Below are 13,464 nucleotides of genomic sequence, written 5' to 3' on the forward strand. Positions count from 1 at the left end.
GAGACAGGAGCACCACCAACAGCCTCTGGCTGAGCAGCAGGTGCCAGAAATGCTTTCTGAGAAAATGTCACTGAAGAGCAGTTGGGGCAGTAAAACCCATTTGCTGGAATATTCACTCAAATGTAGACACAGGTATGCTCATAAATACCCTAGGTGCACAAATATCAAAGGAAAGCAACTGCTGCAATGAAATTATGTTGCTTGGTAAGGCACATAATCCAACTGAATAGCAGAAACTGCTACAGGTATGAACACTAAGGAATGCACGGTGATTCACTCATAAATGCAGAATACAAAACAATTGATGCTTTGATCACCTTATTTGTGATGGTGATTAAGAACCTCCTAAAAGTATATGTAATTTTAGACTTTAATAAGCATCTTGTAAAAATTATAAATGACTTTATGCCAACTAATACACTGTCATGTTGGGTTCTTGCCTTTGCTGAAGTTCTGACAGCATCAGTGTTTTACTTAAATGAAAAGTCAAAAATTTCAACATACTCATGCTACCTTTCGAAGAGCAATCTGAAAAAAATAAGCTCAGTATCATAAATTTACAGAGCAGCTCAACATTCAAACGTGTTTACCAAACTCTGGTTTTTAATGTGCCTTTTTATGTTTAAATGGAACAACAGCTGTGGAAGCTGCACCACAGGAACGGTAGCAATCCAAAGATGACATAATGGCTTAAAACCCTCAAAAGCTGTAAATCACAGCCACCTCTGGATGTCAGGTCACACAGTGGTCTGCAGAGCAAAGAGAGGAGAGGAGACCAACACTAACATTCTAAGTGAGACCTTTTTCTTCATTAGACACAGAATTTTACATTAATTTTACATTTTACTGATTTGTCCATGCTTTTCTACTGCCTGACTCCTCACTCTCTCACCTTTCTCACCTTGGTAACAACCCTTATTTTTTTTTTTTTCTCCTGGATTGTAAACCTTGTATTTGTCTCAAATATGTCATCATCCAACCTGTATCACAGTTCGTTTACAACTTTTCTATATTTGTAATAATTTTTTTAGCTCGTGGTTTTTTCTGTATTTTTAAGACATAGCTTTACCAATCTACTGCCAATTACACTTCCATTTTTTCACTGATGAGAAAAGCTTGGATCAGGTCAGAAAGCCCCTCCTATTAGGCACAGATATGGCTTTTGACACGTGCCAACTGCACATTAACAAGGCAACGGTCCTGTGCTTGCATCTTCAGACAACTCCTGCAAATTCCTACTTGCACTTCCACAAGTAGGATACAACACAAATTAGAAGGCATGATTAAAAATTATAATAACAGAGCTGAAACAATATCCTGTTCATCACTCATCAAAAGAAAGAGAAATAACTGCCTTGGGGCTGTAATAAGACAGAAAGTGGGACAGGGAGACCAGTCCTCCCCAGCAGACTCTGCAGGAAGCATTCCAAACATGACAAATTCACTGTTCACCCAGCAGATGAAGTAATGACACCAGTATTTGTCCATAAAATGTAATTTAGCCAGACTACTCCAATGAAATCAGAAGCTTTAATGCTATAAAACTACAGGGTTGGAATATTTTTACCTTATTAAGGAAGTGGAGGGGGGAAGCCATAAGCTTTCATTTTGCCTGAGCTGAACCATCACAGTGTGGGCTTTGTTTTCAGGAGCAAAGCACACAGCCCCCAGCGCTAAACAATTTGCGTAATTCCTCCCGAGAAGCGCACACCTTGCCAAAAGCCTGGTGCCAGGTGTAAAGTCCACACTCTGGGCTTATCAGCACATTAAAATAAAAGCATCTTCCCTCTCAGCCTAACCAGATACCCGAGGGCAGGCATCAGCCTGGATTCCTTCGTGCTTTCTCTCCCTGCCTCGTCTTGCCCCGCGCCGCGAGCGCCGCGGTGAAGACGTCAAGCCAAAGCTTGTCCTTGTAAAGAGCCAGTCAACAACTACAAGAACATCTGCCAAAAATGCAAGTTTAGGCTTGGTTGTAATACCTGCCCTTAACTCCTGCCAGACACTAATGATGCAACACCCCAGGCATGTTATTGAGTTGGTGTCAGTTCCTTTTTTCGTATGTAACCCGAATCCTAAAAACAATTCTTTGGAAATTAAGGGGAGAACTGTACTTGAGTCAAACTAATTCTGAACTTTATTTCAACAAGCTTCAGCAAAAGGCAAACAACAATCCATATGTTTCTATGAATTTGGGAATGACAAAATGGAAACATGTCTTTAAAACAAAAAAAAAATGTGCTCGTGCCATGTTCGCAGCTAGAGACTGGGAGAGCACATGAAAATCCAAAAATAAAACTTGACTAGAAGCAAAAGCAGAAGTTTTTCCTTCTGTCTAAACGAAGGGAAACATAAACAGTGAAGAACCAACAGCAAAATGTCGATTCCATTTTAGCAAGATTTTTAATGGCGTGCCGTGAAAAAACAAGAACAAAATTTATCCTATAGCAAATAGGATATCTTATAATTTCCTAAAATATATCCTCTAAAACCACCAAGAGTTCAGAATAAAAGTGTTTTTCTGCACAGCCATCAGTAAAATCACTCATACATGAGATTTCTGAGGCACAAGCTATAAACTGAGAGTCATTTAAAATGCTTTCTGGGTGAGAAGTTACTCTCACACTGGTTTTATATGAAAATATGAATTACTGTTAAGGGACAGCTGTGTGGTGCTCTGCCACCCCTGGAGCTCACTCCTCAGCAAGGAGAGCCAAAGGCATGGCTATTAGGCAAATTAGGAACTGTTTAAAGTACTGCAAGCCTGGATGAAAAAGGGCTTCTTTTGGAAATAAAAAATATTTGCAACATATTCATTTTCATAGCAAATAGCAGGGTCAGCATATATTCTTTGTAGAGGTATTGTTCTAGAGCAGCTGCTTATAAATCCCACTAAATTAGGTAAGGTGGCAAACTTCACCTGAAATCAAACCATCTTTTGTCTCCATGGATGACAGCATTAAATAGGGCAGAAATGGCTACCTGGAGCAGGACTGCTCAAAGAGTAACCTTCTTTTTCCTCTGCCGTTGAAACCCAAATTCAATTAGCTCCTCCATGCTCAAACAGAACTGCTGCTGCTGAAATTGTACTCCAGCAATAATTGCCATCCAAGAGTGATCTAATTATACACAAGTCTCAGTGGCTGCATTCCCACGTTGCTTCCTACAACCCGGATTCACTACAATGCAACTCATGAGTGAAAACCACGTCGTTTTCAGCCCTTCTCCCCCCAGACTGCACGGCTTTACATACGTGCACTGAGAATGGAGCTAGTCTATTAGTAAGCTTGCCATAAAAACCCAAGTTTCTACCTACTGTTAAATACAAAGGAGGAGAAAAGGCACTTCAGCTGCATGTAAAAAACCAGCTAATGGGCTAAGCTATACAAGGGAAAGAAAGTTCTTTTAATTAAGGTACTGGATTAGGATTCAAAGACCAGCTTTGCTTCTTGGCTCTGTCACCGGCTTCCTGTGTGACCCAGGGCAAGAAATTTCATCACTCCACAGCTCGGGTTTTCATCTCTAAAATGGACAGTGACATTTCCTTCTACTGGCCTTGCTGTGTTTCTGTTGTAAGCAATTCCTGTGTGCTGGCATGTTGCCCTGGACAATAAGTTTCCAATATTAATTGAAGCCTCTGTGTGCTACTCTAATAAAAAGCTAAAATCGACTAATCTCCCTTTCACAGCATCCTGGTGGAGTTTTGTAGCACCACCATTTGCCACTACTGCAAACACATCCGAGTCCCTGAGCAAAGCCCTGCTTCAATTCCCACTTGGAAATGGAGAAGGAAGGAAAAAGCCATTGATTGGGGTATCCCAAACATTCAAAGAATAACTTTGTCCAGCACAGAACATCCTGGCCAACTTGAATGGGCCATTCCCTGCTTACACAGTCACTGTGCACAAGTATCCTGTGCAGCAGAGAGGCTGCCAATGACTTGCTGCTTTTTTTTTCTTCTTTATTTTCTACTCTCACTGTAAAAAAAAAAAAAAATCAGTGCAAGGGTTTTGCCAGGTCTGTAAATTTGAACAAGACCATCTGAGCTGACTCTTAAGAGTTCTTGCAAGTAATTACAAGGTAAAAATGAGAATACTTCACACCTACATTCTGACTGAAAACTTCTCAGCCCTGCTGGCTCCAGGCTTTTAATTGTCAAAAGAGTTCAAGGTTTGGAAAGTTATTGGCATATTCCTAACTAGCATTGTGTCACCATTTGGCACAATTTTTGCTGGGATGCCTCCCAACTCTGTGACATAATCAGAGGGTTCTCTACATTACACCATATAGTCAGATGCTCATGTTAGTGTAATATGTTACCATGTTTAATACCATTTGCTATTACTTACACTTAATCAGCTCTGGAACCAGTTAAACCATATAGGAAAAGTAATTTCAGAGGCTTTCAACTGACAGTTTTCTGCACAGAACTTGAGCTAAAATTACGACCTGAAGTTGGTAAGATGCAGTCTACGTAGGCAATTGCCTCTAAACAAACATTCATAGTTCTCCACAACCCTGTGGGAACTGAAAATTCATAGGAAAACAGAAAAATGGAACTGAAAATTCATATGAAAACAGAAAAAAGGGCATAAAGTTAACTCTGTAGAAATGTCTCAACTAGAAAAACTGTCAGAGTTTCCCCTTCTGGCCAGCCTTAATTTACTGCTTCAGCAATTTTATGCTCCACAATTACTGCAAACCTCCAGCCACAGAGGAATGGCTGAGCACTCCAACATCAACCCCCCTTTAGGTTAAAATCCCAATCTCTTGAGAGATTCACACTAAACTCAACCCAAGGTGCACATTCCCATGCACAGGTTTTCAAACAGACTCACAGTTATACCCTTGAACTCATCAAATGAAATTTTTAAAAAATAAGGTGAAATTACTAAGTATGCAGGACTCCAAAATGCAGGTTCTGACTTGCAAAAATAATTTTTGGACTTCTGGTTTTATTTCTTACAGGACACAAGCAGGGTCCTCTGGGTGCCATCAGCTGGGTACCCAGCACCCCAAACCTCTCATCACTTTTGAAAACCTCATTATTTACTTTCCTGCCTCTCTATAGGAAAGGACTAGACATTTAAATAAATGACATAATCCTTACTACCATTCCATTCATTCATGCAGGTCACTGTAATTTACTGCCAGGAAAAATAAACTTCTGCAAAATATTCCTCAATGCAAGACATTCAAAAGGCTCAAAGCAGGAGAGGAGGTGAGAGGGCTTCTAACAAATATTTGCTCAAGTGACTGCATCATCCATGAACACATTGGCTAGGAAAAAAAAAAAAAATGGGTGAAGAAATTTATGGTGAGCATGAAACACGCCAGGCTGGGACAGGAAAACGAAGAGGGGGTCGAGAAGGGGAATTTTTAACCAGTTTCATTTCAGCAAGGAAAGGTTTTTAGAGCCTGCAGGCAGCCTGAGCCCTGGGTGAGGTGGCCAGCAGAGGACCACACCATGCAGAACACAGCTCACTACAACAACTGACACCCATCCCCGGCAGCCGTTGCTGCTGCACCCTCCATAAATTCTGTTTAAACAAGTGTTCAAACAAAAATGGCTCTGCCAGCTCACCTCAGCCATACCCAGAGCTCACCCTGTGACAAAATATTGCCCAGGCCATGAAAATCCTCACTGCTTTCAGTGCTGAGTGCCCACACTCAGGGGCAGGTGAGCTGGGCTCTGAAGGACGAGGGCTGGTGGTGGGGCTCTGCTCTGATGGCATCCTCGTCCCAAAGTGATCTTTCTCCTCCTCCTCTGCTCCACAAAGGCTAGCTCTCCTTGGCATTTTCACAGGAAATGTCTTCCTTTTGTGCCACCCGAGAAGCTGGCACTTTGTTTTCTCTTGGATTTGGGTGTTTGTGCAGATTTAGGTGGTCTCAGATGAAACAAGATGCTACTTTTAAAGACCATCCAAAACAATGCAAGGGATATATTTTTACTCATGTAAACCCAATCAAGAACTAGGGAAATTAACATTTTGTCACACTTAAACCCTATAAGCCCTTACAGTAAGATATAACACTTACAGTAAGTTATTCCACAAAGACTCTATGGAGTTGGTCTGTCACCAGCCAAAATAGCATACAATAATCAAATTAATTTTTGCTTTCAGTAGTGATTGATCAAAAGTCCTATTCACAGAGGTTGTAATGCTCAGATCATCTCACAAAGGTGGAGAGAGCAAGCCCATTCAAGACATACTTCAGAAACCATGGCTCAGATCCCTAAAGGTCCTATAAGAAAAGCCACACTGGTTATTTTGGACAGCAATGCCTTCAGAGTCAATAAAATTGCTCACACCCATCCAGGCTAATCAGCAAGACTAGAGGTGAACAGAAATTATCCCTGAGATTTCTAAGCTCTAATTTAGCTAACCACTTAAATAAATATCTGTAAGCCTTATTAAAGTCAACAGGATTTAGGTATTAATAAAGTAATATTATTAAGCCTGTGTTTAATAGTCCTGCGTAATCACAGCTTTGCTACTACTTAAAAATTCACACAGCTGTTTAGAATTTGTCCTCAGGTAAAACACTTCTGAATTTTTATCATCTGTGTTTTGGGGACTGCTCAGAGCCCACCCAAAAGGCTCCAGTCAGATTTCTGTTCAACTGCTGTGAATGCAAACTGCCTTTACTGAAGCTCCAGATCTGCTCTAGCTGCAAAGTCAATATCTGGCTTTTCATTAAAAAAAAAAAATCATTTCAGCTATAATACTATAATAACAGGACTCTAAAGGATTGCTTGACAGTTTTCATAACTGCAGTTATTAAAGTCTGTGTTAGTACAATTGTACAAGTAATAATTAAATTGTAATGCTAATGATTAAAGTTGCATCAGCATGTATTATTTGGTCGTCATGGCAAACTTGTGGGTGGATATTGCACATGGATATTACACAGGGGTAGATTAATCCTACAGGCACGAGTGAGACAGATGAATATATAAAGTTATGAAGCAATTGGCTGTGCAGTGAAATCTTATCTTCAGAGTACCGCGAAATCACCTCCAGAATAAACGCAGAACGTATCAGCTCCGTTCCAATAAACGCAGAACGAATCAGCTCAGCTCCAAATCCTCTCACAGAGAAAGTCATTAGTGAAAAGCAGGGTCCTGCCCCTGAGAGCTTCACTTACCAACCACGTCCAGGTGGTAGGTGTGGTTGATGGAGCCGTACTGGTTCTCCACTATGCACGTGTAGTTCCCCTTGTCCGACGGCACCACGCTCTCCATGATCAGGCTCCAGTGCTGGTTACGGACCTGGGGGATGCAACCAGACAGGTTGGGATCTTCTCAAGCAGAGTTTTAGCCTCTCCCCTTCCAAAAGAACTGCTCCCTGAATAATTATCCTTCTGTAATTCTCTGCTCGTCTGACAGTTCTGGATGCTGAAATGATTTATGCTTGATCCAGGACAGCATGGCTGCAGAGTGAAAGCCTTCACACCCTCTGCTATAAATCTACCTGGCCCCTGCTCCAAGCAGTGCAGATGTCAGGGCACACTCAGTCCTCCCAGGCTGAGCAGGATGGCACCAACTAGCAGCAGTTTTCTTACTGGGCTTTGCCTTTCAATCCACTCCAAAGTGAATGCACGCCCTCAGGCTATTCCCCATCTGCCTCCAAAGAGCCACCTGGTAATAACAGCCCATCAGCAAGGCAGGCTGGATATGATCCCCTAAACATCCAGCTCTTCATCCTTCCTAAAAGCTCAGTGGCAGAGCTCACATTTCAGAGAAACTGAGGGGTGATGTTTGGGATTCCTCCCAAATACCTCCTGCTGCTCTGGGGTACCCCAAGAAAAAAATGAATCCTAGAATCATGCTGCCTCATGGAAAATGCCTGAAAAAAAATCCTCATGGAAACAGAGTATAAGGATATACATTTATCTCACAGAATCCCTCTCAGACTGAATTTATTAAAGGTACTGATTCTGTTCCCATTTGAACTCCAAAGGAGCACTGGCTTTGGTCTCACAGAAAATAGGATCCAGCCCAGTACTGGAAGGATACAGAGCCATCCTGTACATACATATATTTCCTGCATCAGAAGTTGGCTCCCAAAATGACCTTTTGCTGGCTATGCACTAATTCCTTGTTTTAGCATTACATTTTTTAACAAAGTGCTCAGAAAGCTTAACATTCTCCGTGGCTGCAATGTACAATTCTTCAACAGCAAAGTACATATTTCAGCAAATGGAATAAAACACAATCTGCTACAGTCATTTTAATCAGCCAAATGGAAAGCAGTAATTCAGTGCTGTACACCAGAAAAATTTATGGACCATTCAGTGACACTTCCAGTAACCATACATTCTTAAAACACCATTACAACTATAGCTATGAAATCCTGCATCAGTCTGACTATTTTGTAGGTCCTTATCCAGCAGAAAAAGCTGCACAGGGCCACATCCCAGTGCCAAGAGCACTCGCTGGAGGTAAAAATGCCTTCAGTTCAAAGCTTGGAAGAGAAGCTCTCTCTAGGCACTCCTGGCTTTTCTAGTTTCCCCAGCTAGTAATTATCTCAATAGCTGGATATGTCTCTTATTGCTCAGTTGTGGACTAATAATATTAGCTAATGACTGGCCATGTGGGCTTTGAAAAGCAAAGAAAGTGTGGGCAAGACTCCAGCAGGAGAAGGTGCTAAGCTAATGTCAGAGAAATGTGTGACACAGCCTCAAAATCTCCAGCCCAAACTTCAGGCTTCTCTCCTCAGCCTCTCGTGTTGATGCTCAAACAATTACATTGGTTTCACCAAAATGATATCTTGATTTTTATAGAACTAGAAAGAGTTTATCAGTGTTATTTTAATATCTCATTGCTCTGCTAAGCAACTCTGAAAGTCAAAGTTTGGGTCAGGAAGAGCTGCTGTCATAAATTGTTGGTAAATAACAAATACAACAGCTACATATTTTGAGTATTTTACTTCTTTGTGATTTCTTTTGGAGGACACTTGGTCAAAGTGACCTGAACTTTCAGCCATTACAAGTTAAAACACACTTCTTGCAATCAGAGCAGGAGTTTTTAACTAATCTGACTGTAAAAACAGGAAGAACAGATCACAGTTCCACAAAAGTTAAAACAAATAAAAATTGCAAACAAGCTGCAGGTAATTAATTTGACAGGAAAACACAAGAAATTGTTTATGTTCAATAAGAAAACATAACTTACAACCACAATGGATATACTGGATGGGAATATTAAAAAGTATTTGTGCAATTTCCCTTCTTGTAACTCCATGGACAGAGATAATATCTTTATAACAAAACAACAGCTTAAGCCACTTTGGGTTAAGCTAAACAACTTCTGCAGAGGTCCAAAGCAGTTATGACACATTGTCAGACAACTGGATTTATGTCAGGGACCTGGATCCAACGAGATTGTTGGCTTAGTGCTTTGTGGCTACAAGTGCAGCATTGCAAAGCCCAGGAAAATCCCCCTTTGCTGGGGATGAGCAGCCTCTTCTCTCACTGAAGATTTCCAAATTCAGCATTTCATTCTCAGACATGCAACAGTCCAGCCACATCCCTGCACCCACACAGCCTTAAACACAGGCTTTGGTAACGTAGCTTTTTATGTGAAATGCCACATACCTCAGTCCAGGTGTTTTCCTGACTAGTTATGGACACTTCCAGCAAATTACTGACAGCTTTTTTTTGGGGGGGAAGATCTTCTTCATCAAGGTTTTAACTATTCTTCCAAACAACCTCTCCAAAAGATTCAATTTTTAAACTGAATTATCAGTATCAAATGCATACAAACTGCACCCTTAAGTTACAGCTTGGAGGTGGGAAACAAACTGGAATCAAAATGCCAAGAAATATTGGTCAGAGAACTGGGAAAGGGCAAGGAATTTTTCATAAACTTTTTGCTTTTGGAGCATCCCAGAAAGAACAGTGGACAGTTCTGTTCAGCCTTAAAATGTGTGTCTTCACTGGAGAGATAATGTCATGAAAAGTTGTCACTTGGCTAAAAATGGATCAATTTTAAACTCATTTCAAAGGAAAGAAGGATTAGAAATGAAAATACAACTCTCCACAAAAGCAGCACAGTTCAGACTGTAGAGACACTGCTCAGACAAAGACAGCCAGTACAGAAGACCTCTGGCAAAGCCCATAGGCCTGTGCAGTCGTTCCTGTAATGATAAATTTTCTTACTCTGTATTTACCTGGCTGAATTTAAATGTGTTTAAGACAACTGCAGTGATGAAGCTTATCCAAAAGCATAGGTGCAAACACACACGTGTTAATGCTTAAACAGTACCAGCTGATAGAAGTGCATTTGCTTTCTGGGTGGTGTACAGGAAAGAAAAGGCTCCTGTGGTCTCAGAGAGGATTTAGATTATCAACTCAAAGAAAATATAAAATGCCTCTAAAGGCACAAACAAGAGTTATCATCACTTCAAAAAATCAGAGTAAAAAGGATTTAAGATATTCACTGATCCTGTTCTCTTTATTTTAAGGAAGTTGGGTATATCTTGAAAGATCATAAAAGGATCAATTTTGAAATTCACCACCCAGAATTAGTCACAGAGCAGGAATTCCACCCTGGAAGCTTGGCCAGAACATACACCCTCCTGCTAGCCTGCCTGAGTGCAAATTGACTCAAGACATTCCCCAGTCCCAGGGACAAAGTGCTACAGGCCACTATCTGATTTTGATAAAAACAATACACCAAGCCATTTCTTAGCAGGAAAGAGGTGGCTGAAGGATTACTGGGAAGCTTCACATTTTCTTTCCCTTCCCTTTGTCCCTTAGGGCTTCAAGGGATGATTGTCTCTTCTGTCAGATATGGCCAGGTTTAGATCCAGCTATTCTATCCCAAATATTGTGAATATCTCCAGCAAAAATGCCTTGCAGAAAGCAACACCCTGATCCAAGACAAGCTAATGTGCAAGATTTAGCATGAGCTGCTGTGATACCTGGGTAAACACAGACCAACACTGATAGACTCAGTCCTTCCTGAGGACTCCTTCATTAAAAGTTCATTGGCATAGTGGTTTCAAGAAATACACTTCTAGTATAATTGTGCATGTGACTTCATCCTGCCCCTCGAACAGATGAGGGGACAGCTCAAAAAAAAAAGCTCTGGAGTCCTCACTCTTTAACACCCATTCACTGGGAACAAGCTTCCATCTTCAAAGATGATTATTCAAAATGACAGAATATAGAATATACATGGATTTGGTTGATTTGACAATGGTAAGTAAATCCTACAAGATAATTTAAAACTTAATCTCTTTATGAGCAACAAGAAAGTCTGAAATCCTCAGCTGTGTGCCCTCTTCTTTTCCTTTGGACTAAAGAGATAGAAGAAGTTATGATTTAGAATTAGAGGTACAGACTTCATGTATCTTGCTGGCTTTAGGAGCAGACATCTCTGCTTCCTTCCCAGAGTACACACATACCTAGGAAACTGCACAGATTTGATACACATGACCAAAAGTTTAATTTGTGCCACTTAATGAGCACAACTCTAAATGATCTCACCCAGCTCCCTAACACTAGCAGTGCCAGCACAGAGCCCCACACGAGCTGATTTACCCCACCAAAGATCCCCCTCCCAAAGCAGGCACCAGGTATCTCCATCCTGCCTCTCTAGACTCACATTTTCCTTCATGGTCTTCAAGAGTGATATCTTCATTTCCCCTCCATCAGATGCAAAGTGTTCAAAATAACAGCCTGGTTACTACCAGAACAGTTACTATTATTTTCCAAGACAGGATTAGTTTGGTTAGGGATTTATTTTTCCCCTTAATTGGTGCTATTTTTGTTTTTAAAAAAGCACTGAGAAGGGCAAAAATCACTGAATGGGAGCCAATTCGTTAACACTCCACAGCGTTATGAAAGGCAGAAGGTGTTGCCAGGTGTACACTCATGAGCAACAGAAATTTATGGTGTAAGCAAACATAGATGGAAAAGTCTACTTAGATAATTAGTGCTCATGCAGGGAGACTTTCTGGGCTCTGCTCTCTGCTAACACAAATGTTGGAAAAATTGACACTTTCTACAGTAAATCCAGCTAGAGAGGAAAGGAGACTGAGGCTTGTCCTCCTCTGCACTGGAAAACAGATTTTTTTGCACCGGGCAGGACCTGAATCAACAGCTCAGAAAGCAGTGGCTCAACCAAGGCAGCCCCCAAAAACCCTGCACCCATGGGGGCAAGGCAGTGGTGCAGGACTGGGGGGCAGCCTCAGAACTCAGAACTGAGCTCTGTCTCGCAAACACAGCTAACCTGTGCCTAACAGCCCTTGCAAACTGCTAGGAGCAGCTCAGCATGAGCTCCAGAATGGGAATTCCAACCCTGACACAAGGGAACTGCCTCAGAAACTTCTCCTCCTGGGGGAGGAGCTGCTGAGGTGTCGGGGACATGAGGAAACTGCTGAGAGAAGACCCAGACAGGAGGTGAAGGGGAGCCAGAGATGGCCATGCTTGAACAGCAATTTGCCACCGAAGTCACGCATTCCCAGCTCCTTGGAGGAGAGGGATCAGATGACCGAATCCTGACTTCTGACCTGACCTAGGCAGATACCAGGAGGTTAAAGGTCTGTGCACTAACACACAGAGCAAGCTGGCCTCCCTAAAACTCTCTCTTAATCAGTAACCACCAACTCAGAATAAGACATCTAATCTGAAGCTATTTAAAATTCAAACAAACCCTTCCAAGTAATTGCTGTTACTTTCCCCTCAAATTCTTCTTCCCATTTCAGTTTCACAGGCCATAAACTCTATAGAAAATAATAACTTTTAACTTCCAAGGCTTCCTTTATTAAACTGCCTTACGCTCACCAAAGTGGATGGCCATGTTTTTAACAATGCAGCCAAAAATGAACAGAACAAAACAGTCTTAATCTGCTTTGCTAAGTCAGTCTTTAGTTTTCCAAATAGGTCTCTATAAATAATCCTTAGCTGCCCTGCTAGGCTAGATGCTTAAATTTCAGAAAAAAAAATAAATAATTAGTGCTCAGTAACCGCCAAAGAAACCACCCACCTTTCCCCAGAAGAAAACAACCACCTCTGTTTGCTTCCACGTTTGATCCAAGGCCATTAAAATATTTTCTGTTGACTTCAGCAAGTCATCGGTAGGTCTTTGGATTTTTTGAGAGGGAGGAGGGCTGGCTTTGGGTCGCTTGGTTGGGTTTTTTTTTTTAACAGCTTTGGTCAAGAAGAGAAATCACAAAATGCCCTGGTGAGCCCTTACCTTGTAGCCACCGATGCGATGCTCCTGCTTGAACTCCTTGCCGTTCTTCAGCCAGCGCATGGTCGGCGTTGGGTTGCCCATGGCCGGGCAGCGGAACTTGACGGTGTTGGCAGCCGGCACGGCGTGGAGCCTCTTCTCCATCTTGTCCGTGTGTGTCCAGTAAGGTGCCCCTGTTCCAAAGGGACACATCCAGAAACGTCAGCACTTGGAAACTGAGCTCCCCCTCCAGCCCCTTCCACCGGCGTAGAGAGCCGCAGGAT

The 13,464-nt window shown here is 41.8% G+C and overlaps 1 protein-coding gene across 2 annotated transcripts in view; it reads right to left on the reverse strand.

The window, feature by feature from the left end:
• The window catches only part of FGFR2 (fibroblast growth factor receptor 2), a 78,282-nt gene that overhangs the window by 37,250 nt on the left and 27,568 nt on the right, over positions 1 to 13,464 (reverse strand). For both annotated transcript variants that reach the window (XM_084209904.1, XM_084209903.1), the window contains 2 exons: positions 13,205 to 13,374; positions 7,147 to 7,270 (listed from right to left, as the gene is read on the reverse strand). In XM_084209904.1, coding sequence (XP_084066030.1) covers positions 7,147 to 7,270; positions 13,205 to 13,374 — 294 coding nt within the window. The remainder of the gene's footprint in view (positions 1 to 7,146; positions 7,271 to 13,204; positions 13,375 to 13,464) is intronic.

This window comes from Fringilla coelebs, assembly GCF_963513975.1.
Source record: "Fringilla coelebs genome assembly, chromosome: 8".
NCBI classification, from domain to species: Eukaryota; Metazoa; Chordata; class Aves; order Passeriformes; family Fringillidae; genus Fringilla; species Fringilla coelebs.